Source organism: Lissotriton helveticus, chromosome 1_1 (assembly GCF_964261635.1).
Source record: "Lissotriton helveticus chromosome 1_1, aLisHel1.1, whole genome shotgun sequence".
In the NCBI taxonomy this organism is placed as follows: Eukaryota; Metazoa; Chordata; class Amphibia; order Caudata; family Salamandridae; genus Lissotriton; species Lissotriton helveticus.
This window is the reverse complement of record NC_136057.1, coordinates 383,927,160-383,951,372: the sequence shown is the minus strand read 5'-3', so window position 1 is coordinate 383,951,372 and position 24,213 is coordinate 383,927,160. Positions and strand designations below refer to the sequence as shown.

The 24,213-nt window shown below is 45.4% G+C and overlaps 1 protein-coding gene across 1 annotated transcript in view; it reads right to left on the bottom strand.

The window, feature by feature from the left end:
• Positions 1–24,213, bottom strand: part of LOC144809499 (sodium- and chloride-dependent betaine transporter-like) — an 887,191-nt gene that overhangs the window by 21,117 nt on the left and 841,861 nt on the right. Inside the window, exon 13 of the mRNA XM_078673718.1 lies at positions 13,698–13,798. Within this exon, the coding sequence (XP_078529844.1) occupies positions 13,698–13,798 (101 nt within the window). The remainder of the gene's footprint in view (positions 1–13,697; positions 13,799–24,213) is intronic.

The following is a 24,213-nucleotide window of genomic DNA, read 5'->3' as shown; positions in this document are numbered from 1 at the left end:
ACTACTGTGGTGGATGAGTTGGGTTTAGCCGTGAGTAATATTCGTAAGGGCATTCATAAATCTTTCGATATCATCTGGGGAGGGGATTTTAATATTCGTACCTGTCCCCATTCATTTACCAGAATTTGCGGATATGATGGGGATAACGGGGAAAACAGGGCACATTTTATTCACTCACCCTATGGTGATTCTCTTAATTCTTTTATGTTAAATATGGACCTTATGATTCACCCTCCGGCTGCAGATGCAGAGCTATTTACCAAAATACCCATGCAGGTCTTTTCACTCTCTGCCTGGAATACAGCACACAAAACTATTTGAACAGCTTCAGGGGCGACTCGAAGGGCAACTACTCGCAATCCCATCATCTTAAACCCTCCTGCAGGTTTTTTACGCTTTGCCCGGACTTCTATACTGATATCTTTATGTGACTGGTATTTTCGCGGGCTTTTTCACTCTCCATTGGCTAATCTGGCTGGGGCCATAAAGCTGGAACCATAAATCGCCCACCAGATGACCATGAAGCTACATACCAACGCGGTCAGGGAGCTGCAAAACAGAGATAAGCCACCATCTAGCAGCATAGAAGCTGAACTCTGCTCTCCCCCTCAATCAACATGGAAGATGGACTAACTCGACATTCCCAGAGTAGAAAGGGAAACCAAACTCTGTAATCCCTACATTTTGGCTGCCATCTTAGACTGGTCTCTCTCTCTCTCTCTTTGTCGGCCATCCTGGACTAGTCTTTCTCACTACTTGAACACACCCTAAGAAAGCCTCATTAGGCTAATATTAATTAGCGAATGTCTGCCATTTTTGCAATATCATACCTCTAATTGCTTTTAATGCACCGATAGTTAGCTCATATAGCATCCTAAGAAATGCCCTTTTTAGACTATTATTAATTAACGAGTGTCTGCCTTTTTCTGCAGTATTATACTTCTACTTGTCTATAATGCACCGATCGTTAGCTCATATAGCACCCTAAGAAATGGCCTCTTTAGACTATTATCAACTAGCGAATGTATGCCTTTTATTGCAGTATTATACTTCTACTTGTTTTTAATGCACCGATCGTTAGCCCATATTGCACCCTATGCATGATTTACTTGATTGTACTGTTTGCTCCTTCTGATTTACCTGTCTGACGATGTACTGTTTGCTCATCTGATTTACCTGTCTGACTATGCTCCCTCATGTACTCCTTCTGTGTAAAGCGCTCTGATATCCGCAAGGATCTTGTCCGCGCTATATAAAACTTTCAAAATAAATAAATAAATAAGTAACTCTGTCCCAACCTTTGTCGGATCGAATTCGGCCTCTGTTATCGATCATTTATTGGTTTCTACACATTTTGTCCCTTTTTATACGGTTCCCATTGTTGCCGACCTTGGAAGTAGTGATCATAATGCTATTACCTTGTCGATCTCTGTCTGGGGGCTACCAGTTAACACTCAACACTTGATAATTGAAGATGTAACCCCCTGTAGGCAGAATGGTATCCGTATTAAGTGGTGTATGGGTAACTCCGAGAAGCTGCAGCTTAAAATCATAGAAGCAGGGTTTGCTGCAATATATAAATGTTTGGATCCAGAGGCATCCCTTGAGTGCATTATAGTTGATTTTGTGGAGTTAGGCACAATTATAAAAAGATGTCTTACCATTACCAAAGGCCAAATTAAGAAGGAAAATGTTGGTTGGTTTGATAGTGTGTGCACTAAATCTCTCCGGGAACTCAAGCAGGCACTCACTAAACAACCCAGAGACAGGGAGGCTATTATATCCCTTAGAATGACATACAAAACTCATCTTATACGCAGGAAACAAGAGCTAAGGGAACAAGCTTGGGATGCTCTTAACAAAGCAGCTATATTGCACGATAGTATGCTCTTCTGGACCACGGTTAATAGCCCCTTTCTTGTAAAAGAAGACTTCCCTATATTGTCAGCCCAGGTTAGTGAAGCGAACTGGGTTGCACACTTTTCAGAAATTTTTAACCCGATTAGGGAGGATTGCGCCAGTTTCCCCCCCCCCCCCATGTTCGAAACGAAGTTATCCTTGGACATTACTTTACATGAAGTGGAACTGCTATTAGTCAGAGTAAAGGAGGAAAGGCACCGGGACCTGATGGGGTCCCGGTTCACCTGTATAAATCCAACCCGACACTTTGGAGTCCACTCCTAACACAGGTGTTTAATGCCTCAGTCATGGAGAGTACACCACCTACCTGGAGTGAATCCATAATCCTACCCATCTTCAAGAAGGGAGATAGAGGAGAGGCCAAGAACTACCGCCCTATCTCCCTTCTGGATTCCTCCCTTAAAATTATGAGTAGGGTTCTCCTGATGCGTTTAGAGGAATGGGCGGAGGAAAATAAAATACTGGCCGAGTCCCAATACGGCTTCCGTAAAGGCCTTGGGACAACTGAGCAGTGTATCAATCTCGACCTCCTCATCGGAAAGTACACAAAAGCGAAACAGGGCTCTCTATTTCTCTGTTTCGCTGATCTCTCGAGTGCCTTTGATTTAGTGGACCATACTTTGTTATGGCCCACTTTATTGGACATGGGAGCCCCCCAAGCAATTATATACTTCCTGGCCAGACTCTACAATAACTTATCGGCTCAGATCCGTTATGGCCAGGCAGGTGAATGCACTGGGAAAATTAGGGTTAACACAGGCATAAGACAAGGCTGTGTGCTGGCCCCTCTGCTTTTTTCCCTTTTTATAAATTCTATGGAGTCCGAATTGAAGAGGGTACAGGCTGATTCTCCGCAGGTTGGTGGTTATCCTGTGCCAGTCATGCTATATGCCGACGATACGATTTTACTCTCGCGTACTCCAAACGGGCTCCAAAATTTAATTAACTATTTTTATGACTTCATTAAGGGGAGAAAACTGAAAATTAACAACTCCAAGACTTACATTATGGCCTGTGGCAAACGGATGAAACTTTCCAAGCCGTTTCATTTTAATAATCACAAAATTGAGGTGGTGGACAGATTCTGTTACCTTGGAGTAACATTCAATAACAGAGGGACTTAGGGCACCCGAGATTTTAAACGTGAATGCTAGGATGGGCAAAAGCTCCTCTGGAGTATTCTGCTTTGCATCTAAGCTAGGTAGTCGCCGCATACCAGACATGTTAAATATCTATAGGCATAGATGTGTATCCATTGCTCTATATGGTTCTGGTATATGGGGCTATTGTAACCACAGGGAACTGCAAGTCACTGAGAACCGGTTCCTCAAAAGACTCCTTTGTTTACCCTCCTCGGCATCTAATGAACTGTGCCATAGCGAGGTGGGCATGAACCATCTTACAGACCTAATGGGAATGAGACCTTTAATGGTCTGGAGGTCAATCTGGGTTAAAGATGAGACTGATTTTACCAGGCGGATTATTTTAGATTGTCTCCATTTGGACAACGCCCACAAGATTCCCTGGTTAAATTATGTTTCATCTTCCTTTAGTGAAATCTTTAACCTCGACATTGTTAATGACCCCCATAGTGCTGTTACTGTACCAAAAAAGGAACTTAAAAATGTCTTTATAGGGACCAAATCTAACTCACGCCGGGCTAAATGCAGCCTCATGTCAACTCATGTATTTTATTATTCTAATATGTTGGAAGACAGGGGCATGCCTATGTACCTTAAATCTATTACCAAGCAATCGCACCAGTTTGTTCTCACGAGGCTGAGACTTGGTATTGTACATAATTTAGTGGCTTTTCCAGAGATGAAAATTCATAGCCAATCTCCCTGCCCCTGTGATGGCCTTACTAGGCAAAGCACTTTGCACTTTATGCTTATTTGCCCTTTTTATATGCACCTTCGTCGTTACTATCTCAGACCTGTTTTTAAGAAATATTCTGTGTATACTACAGCCCAAGCATTGAAATTGTTATTTGCACTTGATACCATGGATATTTGCTTTTTTACTGCTACTTTTTTACTTAAAGCTGTTTCACATAGGAAAAGCCTGGTGTTTTAATCCCTTTAATCCCATTATTGATGAGCTGTTTTTTTTCTTTTTCTACTGAAATGTCTGTAGCCTGTGTTTTATATATTGTATGCTTTTATGATTGTTTTTAATAATCGAATAAAGCCTTGAAATTGAAAAAAAAAATGATTGACTTAGTCCCAAGAACTAAGTTGTGGGAAGTTCTATTGGGGTTAGGTATGCCGAAAGCAATGGTGGCACTTATTAGTTTACACAAGTGTACATATGCCAAAGTCCGTTGGGGGAAACCTGGGAAGGTTACTGATAGGTTGGAGGTGTCTAAAGGAGTAAGGCAGGGGTGTGTGTTGGCCCCTACCTTGTTCTCCTTATTTATCAATGGGGTTACCAATTACTTTTCTAATTGCCCGACTGATGCACCTACTCTTGCGGGCCAGAAAGTCCCCCTCCTCATGTTCGCGGACGATACGCTCTTAATATCAAAGACGCGACAGGGGCTTCAGCTTGCTTTGTCTCGCTTTGAGTTATTCTGCCGTGATCATGAGTTGGAAGTCAACGTAGGGAAAACTAAGTTTATGGTCCTACGTTCAACTAAACCTGTTAAAGCTAAGGTTATAATGGGTGGGGTTACTCTTGACCAGACTGCTGTGTTCACATACCTGGGGTTTACCTTCTGTGAAAACTTGAGTTGGAAACCACAGATAGATCTTTTATCCCTCAAGCATGACCAACTAGGCGGCGCCTTGTTGAGGGAACACAGAAATTCCCTAACTAAACCTCTGGCACCATTAATGGAAAATTATGGTTCCAAGATTTTACCGGCCATTATGTATGGAGCCGAATTATGGGGTTTTAGGGCTAGATGTAGGTAATTTAATTTTACCACTTCTTAAATACCGAATTTTAGAAGTGGTAAAATGGAGGGGGGGTGATGTAGGTAACACTGAATCGGTAAATACCGAATCGTTAAGATTCGGTATTTACCGATTCTGTAAATACCGATTCAGTAATGCCCATTGATTCCTATGGGCATTGAAGCCCATAGGAATCAATGGGCACCGATTCGGTAAATACCGATTTCAGCAAGGGTGCAGGGGGTGTCCCTTTGACACCCTCTAGCACCCCAAAAACAGGCATGTGCACCATGTGGCACACAGACATGCCCTAAGGGCATGTCTGTCTATCACATGGCATAGATGTGCATGCACAGATGTGCATGCACACCTGAATTCGGTACTTTACCACACAATAGGATTGTGTGGTAAAATACCGAATTCTGAAGGCCTGTAGCACTGTAAACAGTGCTACCTACTTCTGGCAGTTACTGAATCGGTAAAAATACTGATTCGGTAAATTTACCGATTCGGTAAATTTACCGAATCGGTAAAATTGGCCACCTACATCGCAAATACCCATTTACCGGCCGGTAACGGCCGAAATCGGCCGTTACCGGTCGGTAAATGGCCTCCTACATCTGGCCCTTAGTGACATGACTCAACTCAGAGTAGCACAGAATAAATTCCTAAGGTCTGCAATTGGGCTACCGCAATCCTAATCTCGTATCCCCTTTTTATATGATCTAGGCTGTAACCCTGTTGAGGATATAGTACGGTTTAGACCACTGGCGTTCTGGCGACGTATGTGGTCGACACCGGAACTGTCCATGTATGCTAGGGCTCTTGCAGAAGTAAAAAATCTACCCGGTTCATCTAGGATATCTTGGCTGAGTGAAATAAAGGGTTCCTTGTTCGATATGGGGTTAGGGTCCCTCTGGGATGACCCTGCCTCCGCTGTTTTCCCGTCCAAGAAACTCTTCAAGGAACTGTATTTGAGTAGGGTCCAAGAAATGAGGTATTTTTCAGCTCTGGGTGGGACTAAGACAGCAACGTTTCTGGATATTAAGGATGTACCGGTCTATGAGGATTATTGGGACATCATCACAAAGCCACTAGATCGCAAATTATACCATCAGTGGGCATGCTCCCGCTCTGAGGGCTAACGAGCTCTTGGATCCCACCTACTACTGACAAATGTCCCGTTTGTACAGATATGGTGGAAACTGTAGATCACGTCCTCTTCTGCTGTCCCTTGTATTCATTGCCTAGAAGAGTTTGGTTGGCACCGGTGTGCCGCTCTATGGGAACCAGATCAGCCCAAACTGCTTGTAGAATCTTGAGATCTGATACCACGGAGTGTATTGTTATAGGGGTATCTAAATTTATTAGTTGGGCCTGGTCTCTTCGGCTTCGGTATCTGAGGTCGTAATTCATTGTGTTTATACTGTGTCACTATGTTAGTTTGAAGGTTGTGTATTGTTACTACTCCCAAAGTATTTTTTATTTTTTTTAGTCTATATATGAATTGTAACAGTTAAGTGTCTTTGTACTTATATTTAATACTTTTTTAACAGATTCTTAGAATGTATTGGATTCATGTATTTTCTGGTGATATTTTAACGAAGATATGTTTTATATGCTGTGTTTTATGATTCAAATCGAAAGAAAGACTTTTTGACTGACTGGCAATCATTGCTTCCAATGCAATCATGACACTGTTTGCAAAAATCAACTTTCATTCAAAAATAAATGCAACGCACTTCCCATTACTAAAGGTCTTTGGATTTAATTTACACTGGGGCCCGGCTGCATAACTCCTGAGTATGTTCTGAAACTACAGCACTGTTTCCACCAGCCAAGACTTCAGACAATGTGATAAAATGGGGTTATCCCCTTAAGACTATGGAGTAGGAAGACCCGATTAAGGTTCCCCTTATCATAGGGTATAGAAAAAGGTCTCAGTTGGGATCATTAGATTTGCAGTTGTACTTCCCTTTCTGAGAAATAGCCCCATTATCTGAGCCTAGAATTAGTGAGAAGAGGGTCATGCAGTAGGAACTGCGCAAAATGGCAGGGTAGGGACATTCATCTCGGCACTTACGACCTTTGAGTCTTGAAACATCTTACGGTGTTGAACATCAGACACTCATTGCCTCCTCTTCCTTCTCGCTTAGATTCCTCACCATATGAGGTTTCCATGCATCTCCGACCTTTTTCAAAGCATAAAAGCTCCTCCTTACTTCCTAGTTGTCTTCATCATCTCCCATTGCCTGTGGGTGAACCTGGTACATTCTCTCCAGCATGTGGTTCCTTCGCGGTTCCTGCAACAGCCAGGGAGAGACAATGTGGGCGCGGGATTCAGGTGCTTTAGGGCCAGCGGTGATCAGAATTTAGACACAGCACCCTCAATTGCAGTGTGGGAAGTGGTATTCGTGTTTTCGGCTGTAGGAGGTGAGCACAGCGCCTGCACACTGGAACACTGCATGGCTGACAGAGTGCACTGATCGGTATTGGTATGAGTCCTGAATGGAGAGTGCGATGCCTCACATGAGGATGTTTCTACGGTGCGGCATGGAACGGGGGTGCGCTCCTCTTCTGAGCAGTCCTGCAGGTGAGAAGGGCACTTTTATAAAACTATAGTGAGTCTATAGTTTTGAGAAATGGGTTCCCTTTTTTTCCTGCTTGCCTTTATAAGAGGCCTGTGTCTGTGGCTTTCCCATTGGGTTGTGGAGTTTTCCAAGGAGTATTTAAGGAACTGGCATTTCTTTTCTTCATTGTAACATGGAAGGATAAAGGAGTGACAAGAGGCAGCGTTCACCCTCTCATTCCTCTGAGGGAGAGGATGGAGAGGTGCCTTTGCAACATGAGGGTAATTTTCCTGATGATTCTGAGAGGCTGACAGCCCTGCAGGTTCAGGCCATGATTTCTGAAGCAGTGCCGAGTGCCTTTGGTTCCAAATCTACCAATGCTCGGACACAGGCATCTGCGTATAGGTATGTGGACATTGATGTTGATAGTGACTCATTATCTGGGAGACCCGATGTGCCTTGTGAAAAAAATATTTCCCGACATAAGTGTTGCATAACAGGGACAATCTAGGTTTGGATCCACTGCATACTGTCGATGAGGATTGGGGTTATTTCCACAATATGCCAAGCCTACTGAGGTGGCTCTTCCTCTTCACCCCAAGGTTAAAGGCACTATTGTTTGGGGTTAAAAGGAGCCAGATTAGTTTCAGATTCCTGCATTACGCCTATGCTTTGGAGGAGGTGGATGTTCTCCGTCCATCCATTAAAGTATACTCGATCTTGGCTCCCACGACTGATAGGTCATTTTTGAACCCTGGTGGTTGTTCTCCAGCGGATCCTATGTGTAGAAAGGTGGGGTCTGGCTTAAAGCGATGTTTTGGGGTTACGCATCTGGTGTTGAGGGCAGCATCATATGTGGCTTTTGCTTCTCAGTCCTTGGGCGAGGATTTCGACTCTATGGCTGAAGCAATGCAGGAGGGAACTGATGTGTCTGACATTTTGGTTCCGATGGAGCAACAATCTTAACTACCGTTGATTCGGATATCATCAAGACTGCATCTGTAGCCTCCAACTCTGTGGTGATGGCCTGTAGGAATTTTTGGCTCAAGATTCTCAGCAAATGCCTCCAATCTGAAGCTCCTATTTGAGGGTCACAAACTCTTTAGGGATCAGTTAGATGGCATGTTCAGAATCTTTTCGGGTCAATGGTTCTGTCTGCAGTGCTGTAACATTTGTCCTGGCAATGCTTTGGCTTGGATTCATCTCATATTTTCTTTATTGAGTTTCTCCTACATTAGGCACCACAACGTGTTTTGCTTACATTCAATGGGCCTTGGACGCTATCATTTTCGAAGCAGCCGGGACAAGGGTGGCTGTTTGTTTGCAATGCCATAGGTCTTGCATTTTAATGTGAGACCTATAGCATTGCAAATATTTTTTGTGCTGGGTCCTTTCAGCTACACTGTAATTGTTTAGTTGTTCTCTCTAGACTGTTGAATAGTGTTGACTTTCTCTTTACAGGCACTCATGGCCCGCATCCCTTGACATTTAATTAAGCGCGCCCGCCACTGCCATGGGCTCGTACGGGCTGGTTAGAAGGACCATGTCAACCGAGGGGGTAAACACGCACTTCCATCTCCCAGGCGCTGGCTGCCTGGGCTTCTCCCGGGGCCACCGCTGCCTGTTTGTTTGCTTGAAGCGCAGGATTTGTCATGGAAAATTCAGCTCCAGTCGGGGGCACATCACGTGGTCTCCTAGCAACCAGCCAGGGCACCAGCATTTGAACAGGGAAGGCCCTGTCTTTCTATAATAGGGCTTCTGTGGGGATTGCCTTGTGCACGTGAGTCTGCTGTGCATGTGCTGGGGAATGTCCTGGCCTCCTGAAAGCTAGCTGTGCTGTGTACTGGGAATGATTACAGCCCCCTGCAGTACAACTGTGCTGTATGTGAGAACAGTGCTGTACGATAAAGTATTCCAGCCTCCGGCAAGAAGGCTCTACTCTATTTGCTAATAGTGCTGTATATTAAAATGTTTACTGACCTCTGGAGGTCAGCTGTGCTGTTTGAGGGGAGTGCTGCTTGGTAGGAAGCCCCTCGCTGTTGGATTTGACGGCAGCTTTTGATACCGTTAACCATGGGGTCCTATTAGAAAGGCTAAAAGCCGTAGGTATCAGAAACACTGCCCTAACCCTACTCTGGTCCTTCGTAGACGCCAGAGTACAACAAATCCACTGGGATGGAATTCAGTCTGGAGAGTTTCTTCTCCCGTGCGGAGTTCCCCAGGCATCGGCACTCTCCCCCACCCTATTTAACCTGTATGTGACTCCACTGGCCCAACTCATAAAAGCTCATGGCCTGCAACTGGTGTCTTACACAGACGACACTCAGCTAGTGGTGTCACTTACTCAGACAGTAGAAGTCACAGCGGAGCATTTCCGTAAATGCCTCCTAAGTGTAAAGAGCTGGATGAATAAGAACTTTCTAAAACTAAACACTGAAAAAACAGAGGTGATTGAATTTGGACAAAACCCCTCTATCTGGAATCAACTATGGTGGTCTCTAGAAGCTGGCATTTGTCCTGTCCCGGCACAAAAAGTTAGGAACCTAGGGTTTGTGATCGATAAAGATCTTACACTCACTTCACAAGTCAATCAAGTCACATCGGCCTGTTTTTTCACAATCAAGGTCCTTAGGAAAATACTGCCATTTATACCCTTTACATTAAGGAAAACGGTTGTTGGAGCCCTGGTTTTATCACGCATAAACTACTGCAACGCAGTGTACCTAGGAACTGGTGAAAGACAGCTCTCCAAACTCCAGTCATTGCAAAATACCGCAGTAAGAGTTCTGTTGGATCTTTCGAAACGTCACCCGACATCCAATGGCATATGCCAACTCAATTGGCTTCCTGTTCGACGTAGAGTACAGTTCAAGGCCCTCTGTCTAGTCCACAAAACTATAAATGGAGGAGGGACTGAGGACACGAAAAGTCTTTTTCCTCGCTATGTGCCACCTTGCACACTAAGATCTGGTAATCTGGGCTTGATCTGCCTACCAAGAATAAAGAGAGCCAGGTGGGGCGGCAAGTCTTTCTCACACCAGGCAGCAAAGCTATGGAACACCATGCCCACCGAGCAACGTCTAGAAACAAACAAGATCCGTTTCAAAAAGGCATTAAAAACCTGGCTCTTCACCATGGCCTAACTCCTTCATGCAGCGCCAAGACGCCCGGCATAAGTGCGCTTAATAAATAATTCAGTCAGTGAGTCAGTCAACATCTGCACCATCCGTGAACCCTCCAACCCGAGCTCAGCTTTGGTGTTTGGTAGTGCTGCATGCTGAGGAACTAACCAGTGCTATGGGAGGGGTGCACCATATTCTTGTGAAGACGGTGCATCACTGCGTTTTAAAAATATTGGACGTGGCAATGCTAAATTTGGAGCAGCTTCGTGCTCCGCCATTGTTTTGTAAATATGCTTCCATGTTTCTGGCTGAAGGTGTAGGTTACTGTTTTGAAACATAACAGCATATAATGTAGTAGTAGTAGATGTGAGGCTTCTGATTTAAGAAGGAAGTACATCATTTACATAGTGAAGACTTCAGCAGAAGGCAATTTGTAGACCTCCAGTGGGAAAAGACTGTCAGTAGTAGGGCACTTCATCACTTTGATTGGAGTTTGGGGGGGAAGTGTTGGGAAGAAGAATATGCATATCATAAGCATATAGCTGATAGGAGAAGACAATCAAAGAGTCTAGTGTGAAATGAGCAGCATCGAGGACCCAGAAATAAGTCAAGTAGATCACCAACTGGCAGAGGATTTGGCTGGAGAGTCAGGAACACCACAAGCCATAAAAATCAGGCAAAATATAGTAGGGACACTAGTTGAATGCTTGGCTAGTTATCCATAATGTGCTGAGAGCAGACAGGAGAATAGTGTGGTCGCCAGTATTGAGAATGGCACAGAGGTCAAGGAGTATTATTATAAATGATAGGTGATGAAGTCGGTTACATACAAATGTGCAATTTCAGTGTAGTGTAAAGATCTAAAGCCAGATTGGAAGGGGTAACTTAGGTTATGGGAAATAATAAAATCAGTGAGGCAGTTATGGTCGAGGCAATATAAGATTTTAGAGAAGAATGGTACCAGTAAAACAAGATGGTGGTATGCAGGCTTGGGTGGGTTGGCAATGGTTTCTTATGTTACACCGCACCACTACCTGATCTGAACCAAAAAGTAAGAAACAGAGCTCAGAATAGCTACATTTGATGCTAAAAAGGACAGGGTGTGTGATGAGAAAACTAGAGAATTGATATGTGGATACAAAGGGTCAGATGATGCGCATAAAGTACTGTAGATATGAGGGTAGCAAGAGATGTCAGGGAGAAAGCAGATAGTTTGATGTTGTTAATGGTAGGTGAAAGGGAGAAGTGGTGTTGTCAAGAGCAAGTGGTGAATGGTCCAAATGTTTGTGATTTTAGAGGATAAATATGATGCAAAGTTAGAGGCAGAGAGAGGGACTGGGTGAGTGAGAGGCAAGTTGGTAAAATAAGGTGGTTGATGATGTGAGTGTGTCTATTTGGGTAGGAGCATTGTGGGGTTAATAGTTCTTGAAAGCATGCTGATTCAGTAGTGTTAGTGCAGAGGGACGGTCGCTCAATGCTTGTTGCAGTCCTCTCGGTGTTCTGTGGCATAAGGTGTTTGTCATTTGTGGATGAGTGCCTTCATTTTTGTCTTTAAGGAATGAATAAAGGGCGAGATATAGGATTGAGACTAGGGGGGGTTGGGGAGAAGGTACATGATGTTTGGTAGTATGTACGAGAACGTTGGAGATTAGAATCAGAATAAATGGCTTTCTAGAAGCATGGGTGGAGAGAGAGTGAGCATTCAGGAGTGAATCGTCTGACAGAAAATAAATTAAGAGGGTTGAGTGAGTGGAATTGTGTGACTCAAGCAGCAGCGGACGGCATGGCTTGCGGATGGGGAAGGCGGACGTGGGGGGAGCTCACAGGGGGAGGGTCACGTGCGGGGGCTGTGTGGGAGGTTGTGCAGGGGGGTCATAATAAAAAATACAAAAACGTACCTTGAGGCTGGGTCCGGCGTCTTCTCTGCTCCTGTTGTCCTGTCTCCGACTTGGACAGGAAGCAGGCTGAAAGGCTCTCTCCCCTAAGTCAATCACAACAGTGCAATGCAGCATTGTGATTTGTCTGAGTGCCATGACCTTGAGCTAAACCAGGGGCTGGGGTGGTGAGCATGTTCTCCATGCAGGCTGCAGGCTGCAAACTGCATGGAGAAGGGGAAAGTGCGCATGACTGGATTGGGCATCCCGAGAGGGCTGACCAAACAGTAATTGCACACTCAGGAGTGAGCAAACCAGTCTTCCCCTGACCTGCTCCTTCAGCAGAGCAGCCCTGCCTTCCCAAAGGCAAAGGAAACATAAAAAGGTAATTACCAAAATGTATTACCATCTTATGTTTTTTTACTATCGCACTGTGAGAGAGCAGTGAAGTGATGCTCCTCCGCCATAGCAGAGGAGCCGTCACTGGACTCAAGGTCCAAATACATGAAAATGGTGATACGCGTTATGGTGTTAAGCTGGCAGATTTACAGTCAGAATGGAAAAAGGAGGAATCAGTGAAACTAGGAGGACAGTGCTCCTTTCTGCCTACCCAGACTATGTGAACTGCATTTTATCCAATTGCTTTGTAGCCAATTATGATAAAAATTGAACTTAAAGTGCTTTTTTTGTCAGCATTTTACCAGTGAGGACGAGACTAGTTTAGCCCACTGTAGTACTATTGGGATAATCCATGAATGCCTTTTCAGGTGTGATTGCAAAACCTCACCTTTTCTGATCCATTTATTTGAAATTGCTCTTATAAAATTCGAATTTAGTCCCACTTTTTAAGAATTTTGTTGTGGAGGGCGTGAATGCCAAAAATCCTTGATTTTTTTGGGATACTTTTTGAGTGGCCTTTAGGAATGCTGATGTCTGTGTAGCTTTTGATCACATTTTTTAAAATAGTGCTGTAAAATGCACCACTTGGCACCATTTGCTTTCACCATTTTTTGATTGAATGATTCCCAGAAACGTTTTCATAAACGGTCAGGATTGTTCACGTTGGTGTGTCCTTTGTGATTGAAAGATGGCGAGGTGGGGGGTGGGGGGGAGGGGGTCTGTATTTTCTGACGACACCGTTGAGGACAACTAAGTATACAAATTGAAACTTTGTATAACATTGACACATTCCGAAGAGACAAATTGCACATGATTAATCTCAAATACCCCACAATGATAATGCCTTTCTCTAAAGTCCATCACATGCCATTTACCATCTGCACAAAATGCACAAAAGATAAAAATTGTACTTACGAAGCAAATAGCTGGAGTGACAAACTGCCAACAAAGCTTGGCAATTGGCCAGGGTCGGTAGCCAATCATATCCTCAATATTGTCATAGAAACGATCAGCACCTACACAAAGAGAAATAGTGTGTTGGGAACATTCAAAATGGAAACTCAGCCAGGTATTCAACAAAAATAATTGTATCTTCTACTTTGTTGCTTCATAAATAAAAAAATAAAAAAAAGTACACAGTGAGGTGCTTTTTCATTTACAAGCAAGCAGATAAATTATGAACCTTACCCTTGTGGTGCCTATGCTATAGGAAAGGCAAGCTCAAGGGAGTAAATGGAAATACATTACAAATGCATAATATATGTATTGCAATTTCTTTAGAGGTCTGGAACCGTGAAATTGAATGTAATTCAATTTGTTACCTTGTTGGCACGTTGGTTCTTCAGGCATTCAGTGTTAAATTCTTCAGTAGCAGGCACTAACTACAGCGGCCGCTAGTAGCGCGGAAAAGCAGTGGCCCAGCACTGAGGAAAAGAATAAAAATAGAAAAGAAAACTTACCTGTCACCTCATCGCCTCAGTGTTCTGCAGCTCATGATGCTAATGCTCCCAGGCTCCCCTGTGACAATCCAGACGCTCCTATCATGCTGGTATTACTCACCATGTGACAAGCACTGGGAATGGGAAGAGCGGGCTGGTTGTCCGCTCCAACAAGGAGTGGGAGCCTGTGCCTGCTGCTTTCCATGCACCAGCATGGAGATAACTAAGCGCGCATGATGGTTTGGCCACCCTAAAACAGTCGGCCAAACCGTCATGCACACTTGCAGTGCCCTGTGCCCACCAATCCTCCTGCTGCTGTCAGAGGATGGCCCTGCCTCCAAGACTCGGCTCCTATTGTAAAATAGTAAAATAAAATGATAAAGCAGTTATATAAATGGCTTTATTATCATTTTATTTTACATGTTACATGTTTTCGTCTGCTGTCAGTGGGGCGATGCCCCTCCGCCATAACAGTCGAGCTGCCGCTAGCTAACTAACAAGCATTACAGTTTGTTTGGAATTTTATCATTTTCTCCATCTTTTCATCATCTCAATCCTAAAATACTGCAGGCTCTTGATCACTGGAGTTCCAGCTCCTGCCCAAGAAACTGTTATATCACACTGTGGTCCTAATCATCTATCACACACCTCACTTTTCCAAGATTTTACCCACACTCTATGGGCCCGATTACGATTGCTGTGAATCCGCATCCTCCGGGCCGGCGGAAGCCACCGCCGGCCCGGAGGATGCGGATTCATCGCTGCGTTGTGAGAAATGACCCCCCGCCAGATTAGGATGGCAGAGGGGTCATCTGCGGACGTGGAGACTGTCCGCCGCTTTTCTGCCGCGAGACCGTGGCGGAAAAGCTCTAATATGGTGGCGGTGTCTATCAGACAACGCCAGCCATATTAGGATTTGCATTTTGATATGCCTTTCTGCGGCGGCAATGCCGCCACGAAAAGGCAACGGTCTTTTCTTTGGGGTCCCGTTGCGGGCCCCCAGGGGGAAGGGGGTGTGGGGGTGCACATGGGGGGTATCTATGGTACCCCCCTGCATTTGCATGCATGAAGCGGCAGGCACCGCGCGGTGCCTGCCGCTTTGTGCATGCAAATGCTCTGCTTGCATTTTTAACATTGCGGCGGGTGCTGCTTCAAGCAGCACCCGCCGCAATGTTAAACATACAGGATGTGACCGCCAGGGTGGCGGTCACATCCTAATTTGCACGGAGGGACCGCCGCTGCCCCTGCGGACGGTCCCTCCACCTCTGGGGTGGCGGACGGACGCAAGTCCATGCGCCATCCTAATAGGGCCCTATGTGTTCCATTAGATTACTCTTTATAATGTCACTTCCCGTGTTCCCCTGTCTGCCTATTATAACTATCAACTCATCAGTGTTCATTTAGCTATTGTTTAAAATGAAACCTTATTTTCACACAGCACTTCACAACACACTTCCATTTTTAAGCGTTGCCAATAACAGATATCATTATTACCCATGTTATGGTATTGATTAATGAAGGTCTGAAGTCAAATTCTGGCAGAGAGAGGGTAGTTCTGACGGCGCACTTGCCACTCTGCAAGTGACACTAGGTACTTCCCAGTGTCCTCCCTTCTGAGAGTTGTTGTTGATTGCTGCCAACCCCAATGGGGTCGGTCATCCAACTTCAGGTACCTCACTGTAGGTTTTAGGTTTGGTTAATCAGGGTCACACTACCAGACAACCAACCACTGTGTAGATAGTTTTTTAGTATTCTGGTCACGACAAATTGCCATTTGGTCTTAGGACTATTCAGGCAAGAAACATGTTGACGATTTAAAATTGCTCCCACCTGAACATTATTTCAGCAGTGTGCCACCCTTGTTTTAATTGGGTTGGAGGTCTCGTTGATTAAAGTGTTTCACTGAAGAATCTCCATATCCAATTTTAATCCACAACTTAGAACACCCACTTTCTTCACATCCATCTACACACCAAGTCCCTATACACACACAGAACCCAACGGCACTTTGGAATAAAAGATCTCCGGCAAAGAGCCACTCATAGGGAGCCCGTCAGGTATTGCAGTGCCGACCTGACGATGAGCATGCCCAATGATGAAGCATGACACTCAACCAGGTGTGTGAGGGCCCTAATTCCAATAGGGATAATTCCTTATTCCTCCTATAACCTTGGACTGAAGACCACCCAGTCCTGTTATCCCTTCTGTCTTCCCTTCTAAGGAACTGCCTACCTTCTTGTATTGATTATTGAAGAGGCGCATATGCTGGACCTTAAAACGCCCACAATCCTTTCCCTTTGAGTTATTAAATATAGAGAAACAATTAAAGAGGCAACATATAGATTATTCTTCTTCTATCTCGAGCTCTCTATTTCCTGTGAAGAACAGAAGTAAAGTATGCTCTAGGGAGCCAGAGGTTGACAAACCTATGAGGACAGTTCTGAAAACGTTCTGCTCTATAAAAGAAAGGTCAGCAAGCTCTGAACATGGATGTCACTCAGAATTCTCCTGAGAGGTGCCCTTCCTTTTTGCCCTTTGATGATGATAAGTTCATTGTTTTAATAGGGAAGAACAAACAGGGAAATAGCTTGGAAACAATCTTTTGCCTGCAAACTTTTTGCATGTGAAAAGTACTATGGGTTTCCCAGACCGTGTTGCTTTAATTCCAATATACTGCTTAACATAGTCTTCCTGCGCATCTATATATAATGGATCTGATTCTTAAAGAATGGAAAGACCTGGATAAAATAGTTGTTCCCGGATTTATGGCTCAACCCATTATCAGAAATGACTGAAACATTGCCTGGTGCAGCTACTGCTGACTCTTTGGTGAAGAATACATTTTGGGCATAAAACAATGACAGATATGGCAGAGGAGGAGAATTTGAAAAGTCCAGTACATTGAGAGTTGTTATATATGATGACAGAACATTGTTGTTCTAAGAATATCCCATGCATGTGATATGGAAGTTTACCCTTGCCCTGACTGCCCATCTGCATGTGTAATTGGTATCATGACATTTACTTTTGACACTGGTATCATGATAATCAAGGCTTGCTCCTGACAACGCAAGATGCAGGTTCTGTCCTGTGACCTGGAGGGGAGCATTAAGTGTATGCTTAGAGTAGGAGGAGGACTATTGTTCCTCTCTTAGATTGAGCACATATGGTGGTGGTAACCTGCTGTGAGAAGCATTACTTTACACAAAGGTTGTGTCTGGAGAGCATTCGGAGTAGAGCCATCCCAAATCAGTTCTGAAGTTTGAGATAGTGGATCCACATCCCACATCTAGAAAATGGTGTACAAGTGAAATCAACCCACTTAGGTCATTTCAAGTTCTTCAAGACCAAAGAAGTAAGTTTTCCAGAGTACTTGCAATATTGCTTTATGATGAAGGTTGGTGTCTGCTTGACAGCTAGTGTCCCAGAAGTTAAAGAACATCATATTAAGGGCCTGAAATTAACTTTGGCGGTGTTGCAATGGGCTGCCATGCCAGCCCCCCAATGCTACACCGCCAAAGCCGTCCACCAATTGCTCACCAGATTAGCAATTTTCCTGGTCTGGCAGGTGGTGCTTTGTGGTGAGCCTTAGAAAGCACCTCAATGGGAATGGCAAAGCACATTCCTGCATCGACAGAAATGCAATGGTGTGCATTCCATTCTGTGCAGGAACATGAAGGTGCATACAGACATGGGGCACAACATGTGGCCCCCTATAGGCATATGCAACCCCATGCATAGAGGCAACACGGGGCCTTGTAGGACCCCCTTAATTTCCTGACCACCATGAAAAGGAGGGCAGTAAGGAAACTCCTAATATGCTTGATTGCGAGCAGTTGCACCGCCAGGATATTATGGCCTCTGACCACTGCACCACCACCACTGGATCAAGGATACTGGCGGTAGCAGCGATCCTGCGGAAGTCCTATTGTTGTAGTTGTAATACGGCGGGTGTACCATAGGTTTGGCAGTCCCATGAACTTCCGGACTCGTAGTTAAGCCCTAAGTCTGCACTTTCTGTTGGGGGAGCTGAGTATCTGCCTGGTCCCAACGCGAATGTGAAGGCATCTCCTTGTGTTTGCTTTGCTCTCCCTAAGTTGTTAGCGTATGCCCAGACGTGGGTCCCTTGCTCACTTTGCCACAGGATTCAAGCTAGCCTGGCTGATGAGGGGTGTTACCCCGAAACCGGTCCAAGGATGCTTGTTTCCGGTTCAGGGATGACCTGGCTTGGCATTTCGGGCTGGACTGTTTCCATGAGGCACAGGGTCAATACTGATTTGCATATAGCTGGAGCTGAACTAAGGTTGCGAAGTGAGCTAAAGAACAATGATGGATTCATACCAGATCTGTGACTGGGGGTGAGTGTCTGAAATGTTTCAGCACTCCGTCCATCATATCCTTGTGTTTGCTTTGTTCGCCCTAAGTTGGCAGGGTTTTCCCAGAAGTGGGTCTCTTGCTACTTTGTCACTGGATTCCAGCTAGTCTGGCTGATAAGGGGTGTTACCCCTTAACCGGTCCAAGGATGATTGTTTCCGGTTCAGGGAAGACCTGGCTTGGCAGTTTGGGCTGTACTGTTCCCATGAGGGACAGGGTGAAGACTGATTTGCATATAGCGGGGTCTGCACTGAGGTGGCTAAGTGAGCTCAAGTACAATGATGGATTCAACCCAGGTCTGTGACTGGGGTGAGTGTCTGAAAGGTTTCAGCACTCAATCCATCATATCCTTGTGTTTGCTCTGATGAGAGAGAGAAGGAATCCGCCTGGCCATGCAGAAGGAGAAACCCCGGGGTGGGCACAGTATGAGCCCCCCTCTGACAGATTGGAGGGGGCCTGCAAGAGCCACGGGGCCCCACTGGCGCTCAGATTTCAGCAGCTATTGAGGCATCAAGTGCAACTGTTCAAGCCAAGATTTAGTCTGTATCGTAGGATATCAACTTGCTATGAGTGGACCTCCATAAGGTTGCGGAGCGGTCGCTGGCTACTGAGAAAGATGTGACTGAACTTCAGGAGGAGGTTGCTGGCTTGCAGACCTCACTGACTTACCTCTTTCCCAGGACTGTCATGCTGGATACCAAGGCCAAGGACATGGAGGGATGATCCAGATGGTGCAATCTCCAGTTTGTTGGCTTTCCAGAGTATGCAGAGGGACAGACCCGGGATCTTTTCCTGGAGTGCTGGGTTGCATCGACAATCCTGTCTGCTAAATTGTCATCACTTTTTGTGATAGAGAGGACATATCATGCCCTGACGCTGAGGACTCCTGGAAGGGGGCCTCTGCACACAATAATGACAAAAACCCTCAACTACAGGGACAGAGATACCATCCTGCAGGCGGTCCAACAGGCAGGGGTTCCTGCCTTCAAGAATAATGTGATTCACAAATTCCAAGATTACACACAAAATGTGCCGCAAATGCGACTGACATTTGAGGGAGTAAAGCAGAAGCGGAAAGCAATGGGACTGCATTAGATGCTACTCTACCTGGTGAAATGGAAAATAATCCATAAATAAACTTCCACATTTCTTCACTACACCTGAGGCAGTATAGAATTTTTTGGAGATACAAGGAGATGGCCATGTCCCTGCACCATTTCCCCGTGGCTCGGAAGACTGGGCCCAGAGTGGCCACCGCTCGGGACTGGTGGGGAGACACAGGCGGTGGCATGGGGGAGGGGGTCTCTTGGTCCTCCATCCAGGTGGTGGTCTGCCAGGATGGCAAGCAAGATATGGAACAACTGCGGTCGGAGAGAGAAGAAGCAAGGGCGCTGGTGGAGGCGGCGACCACCACTAACTCAGAGGAGTTGGAGAAGATGTAGTGAAGGGACCCCAGAACTGGGGGTGTCCTGACATGGAGATGGCTCTGGATGACAATAGTATCCCTCTGCACTGAATAAACACTGCGCTGATATTTCTTGTGTGGGTGGCTTCCTGAACTGTGTTTCTGGGACATATGGCCTGGAGATCCACTAGGAGTTCTTCTTCCATGGATTGGTGAACTGGCTAGTGTGTTGTGCGGGTAATAGCATAGTTTATGTCTGCGGCTGAGTAACATGCACTGAGTAGAAGGGAAGTTCCATCCCCTCTGTAGTTTTGAGTGACTTGAGCTGGGTGTGTGTGGTTGTGGAAGATTTGCGTTTAGGCATTGTGTAATAGTGGGTGAGTGTTTGGTTTAGGCAGGTGTGTGTTGAGTGTTCTGGCAGGCGTAAGTTTGAGGTTCACTGCGCGGTGAAATGGCTGCTTCTGTGGCTGGAATTGAGTGAAGTATCACCTAGATACGTAACAAGATTGTGAGTGAGGTGCAAGCTTGGGACCTTCCAGACTTTTTTTATGGCATGCAAGAGTTTACATTTGTAAAAGGGTTGGGGACTATGGTGTTCGGATGTTTGGGGAGGCACATGTTGTTCCTTTTTGTGTTTACCTAAGGGGTGCGGTAGGTTTTATGTCAAAGTTTGGTGTACAGCAGTAGCAGTGTGGTCATTGATATTGTGGTGGTCTGGGGCTAGGGCGGTTGGTGGGCTTGAGGGACTGGAGGGTGGTTGTGTATGGACAAAGGCATTATGGTTACACAGATTAGATTGGTGACATGGAATGTCTGTGGACTCAACTCATATGTTAAATGATACAGAATACAGACGTATTTCCGGAGATAGAGCATATGTATCACTATGTTGCAAGAGACGGATTTGAAGGAGGGTGTGGGTACAGAAAGTGCAAAGGAAGTGGAGAGGGCAATTATACTCCGCCAGTTACTCTAACTATGCCTGGGGAGTTCTGATCTGAGTTGCTCTGCAGATCCCCTTCCAGGTCCGAGGCTTTCAGCCAGACATTGAAGGCAGGTACCTCTTATTGTAAAGTCTGTTGGATGGTTCAGAAGTATATTTTCTGAATGTGTACACGCCTATGATTATGGGGGTTCTACCTTGAGATAGAGCGAGAACTTCTCCTTATGTCAAGATCCCTCTCATATGGGCTGGCGATTTTAATTGTATTCTAGATGGGCACATGGATAGAAACCCCCTAAGCCTCATATGAAGCCAAATATGTCAGCTGCACTGAAAGCCATAATGGAGCAAGTGCACTGTACATGTCTTGTGTGATACGTATCCAAGGGGTCAGGTTGTTCACATACTATACACAGAGACAACAAGCATATAGCCACCTTGATAGGTTTCTGGTGTTGGGGAGTACCTGCCACAGTGTCAGGTGTGCGAATTCTGGGTAGAATCCTCTCAGACCATGTAGTGGGGAGTGGGTGGAGCCAGGCCGAGGGGGCCCCTGTGGCACCTGCACCCGGAGAAACTGGGAGACACCTCGAGTCAGAGTTAGCTGGGGAGGGACTGTCATTAGTGGACCTCCAGTGGGAGTCACATGTCGTAGGCGAGAGGCAGCAAGCACTGTAAACACTGCCCTAAAACACTCTTTCGGGTAGTTAAACACTCTCTGACCCCTCCAATATCAGCCCTGTTACCCACCTATCATGACTTCAGTGTGATGAGTTGGCTGACTTTTTCCCCCACACAAAGTGGAAGTAATCCATGCCGCTTTCTCTAACACAATTGAGGAAAGCTTTCAATTAACTCACCCCAATGTGTCCAGTGAACTGCGTATGTTGCATCCCATAGATATGCCTTCCTTCATGTCTCTTCTTGCAGCCACCAAATCAGGCTCTCCATCGTATCCCTGTCCCTGTCAGTGCTTGGGAAGCTCACCCATCCTGCCCTTATGCAATTTACCCAACTGCTGAATTCATTGCTGGCAGAGGATATTGTCCTCAAAACCTGGGAACTTGCCCGTTGCTTAAAAAGCCTTATTTGGACCTATTTACTTGGTCAAATTACCAATCCATATCACTCGTACCTTGTCTGGCCAAAGTATTAAAAACAACAACTTACATCATACACAGAACTTAATGGCCTACTCCACCCTTCACAATCAGGTTTCAGAGCGGGCCATAGCACTGAATCTGCCCTCCTCTGTGTTACTGATTACCTGAGGCATTAGCTAGATAATGGTGGGGCTGCTGCACCGACCCTGTTAGATCTCAGTGCAGCATTTGTCACTGTAATCACACCACATTCCTACAAAAGATATGGGGTTATGGAAGTACAGGCCACTGCCCTGGCCTGTTTGAGATTTTTCCTGCAAGATCGCATCTTTCAGGTTCACACACACCAAGTTAGGTCCTAAAAACCTTACCCTGTTACTTGGGGGGTGGGCAAAGATCTACCCTGAGCCCACTTCGCTTCAGTCTGTATCTGAGACCATTAGCATAAATAGTTGAAAACTTTGGTCTCCCGCTCTCTTATCATATGCAGATGACACACAAATCGTGGTTTACCTGACCTCAAGGCTTATCATAGTGCAACTTGCCTTAACATATGCAACTCTCTCAAATTAAACAGGGACAAGACAGAGGTTTTGTTGGTGGGAAATCTCTCCAACCTCTGGGGACCCTCTTTGTGGCCCACGACTATGGGTAATGCCCCCACCCCAGTTCCGGTAGTGAAAAATCTAGGAGTCTGGCTTGATTTCAAACGAACCATGAGCCATAAGATCAACAAGGTGGATGGTGGAAGCCACTCGGCATCCTGAAATGGCTCAGGACAATTCTTAACTGTCTTCCTACCTAAGCCACAGCCCAGAGAACTCTAGTTCAGGCTCTGGTTATTTCCAGGCTGGACTATGGTAACAATATCTACCTGGGTGGGGAAAAAGCTCAAGTCAAACGTCTCCAGATTATACAAAACACGGCTGCATGACTCCTGCTCCTTCCCCGACCCCCAAATTCACCTCTACAGCCTGCATGCTTCTTGAACGGCACTGGCTGCCGAATGAACGACGTGTTCAATTCAAGGCTTTATACTATATGCATAAATGCCTATGCAATACCATACAGTTATTTTTTAAATCTTTGGTGTCGCTGTACTCACCCACATGATCATTGTGTTCAAGCCATCTCATACTGGCTGCATTTCTAGAGTCATAAAATCTCTTCAAGGAGGCCAGGCATTATTCTTTCTAGGCCCTAATCTCTGGAACGCTCTGCCACGGAAGCTGAGAGCATGTCACTCGCTCTCTACCTTTCTCAAATTGCTTAAAACCTTGCTGTTCCAATTCCTTTAACCCGTTCCGTGCTCGTGACGGAACCACTCTGTCAGGAGCCATTGGCGCGCTGTGCTAATGACGGACTGGTTCCGTCACATCGCGCCCGTGGCTCCTGACGGAGTGGTTCCGCATGAGCATGGCGGCGCTGTGCGACCCCTCCCCCCCAGCGCCTTAGCAGAATTACCGCTGCGGCCAAGGGGTTAATTCTCCTAAACCTCCTTCCTTCTGAAAATCATTCTTGTCCGACCCATGTTTCCTGAGAAGCCTAGCACTGGGAAACCTTTTTTGGGTAGCCATGTGCATCATAAATCATGCATAATAATAATAATAATAATAATAATAATAATGATGATAGTAGCAATAATAATAATAATAATAATAATAATAATAATAACGCCAGGCTGCTCTACCTGCATTGGCTACAGCCATTATGATATATACAAACGGTGATAGATATGTCATGGCAGGCTGAGGGGGCTGCACCATGGCTGGAGACCTGTACCTGAATGGCATTTTTCTTACAATGGGGAAGGCACAGGGTTTGTTTCAGTACAGCTGGATCAGTTCTTTCAGTATGGAAGTCAGGAAGCCTGGTGAAACTTTCCTGCAGAGCCAGCGGAATCATAGACACTGATGATGTTTCTGGATCCTGGATCCAGTAGAGGCCTGATATCTCGCCTCTATAAGGCCCTGAAGCGGGAAAGAAAGATGGACATGGCAGTGGTCTGGGATAGGTTGACAGGTGACTCACCTATGCAACTTACGGAGAGTGAATGGATGCAGCTCTGTGCTCAGGTCAGGGAAGTAAGTAGCAAAAGGTGGTTCAAGCTTACTCATTTTTATTATTTAAATCAGGTCTACCTTTTTATTTTTCCACAAACTTTTAT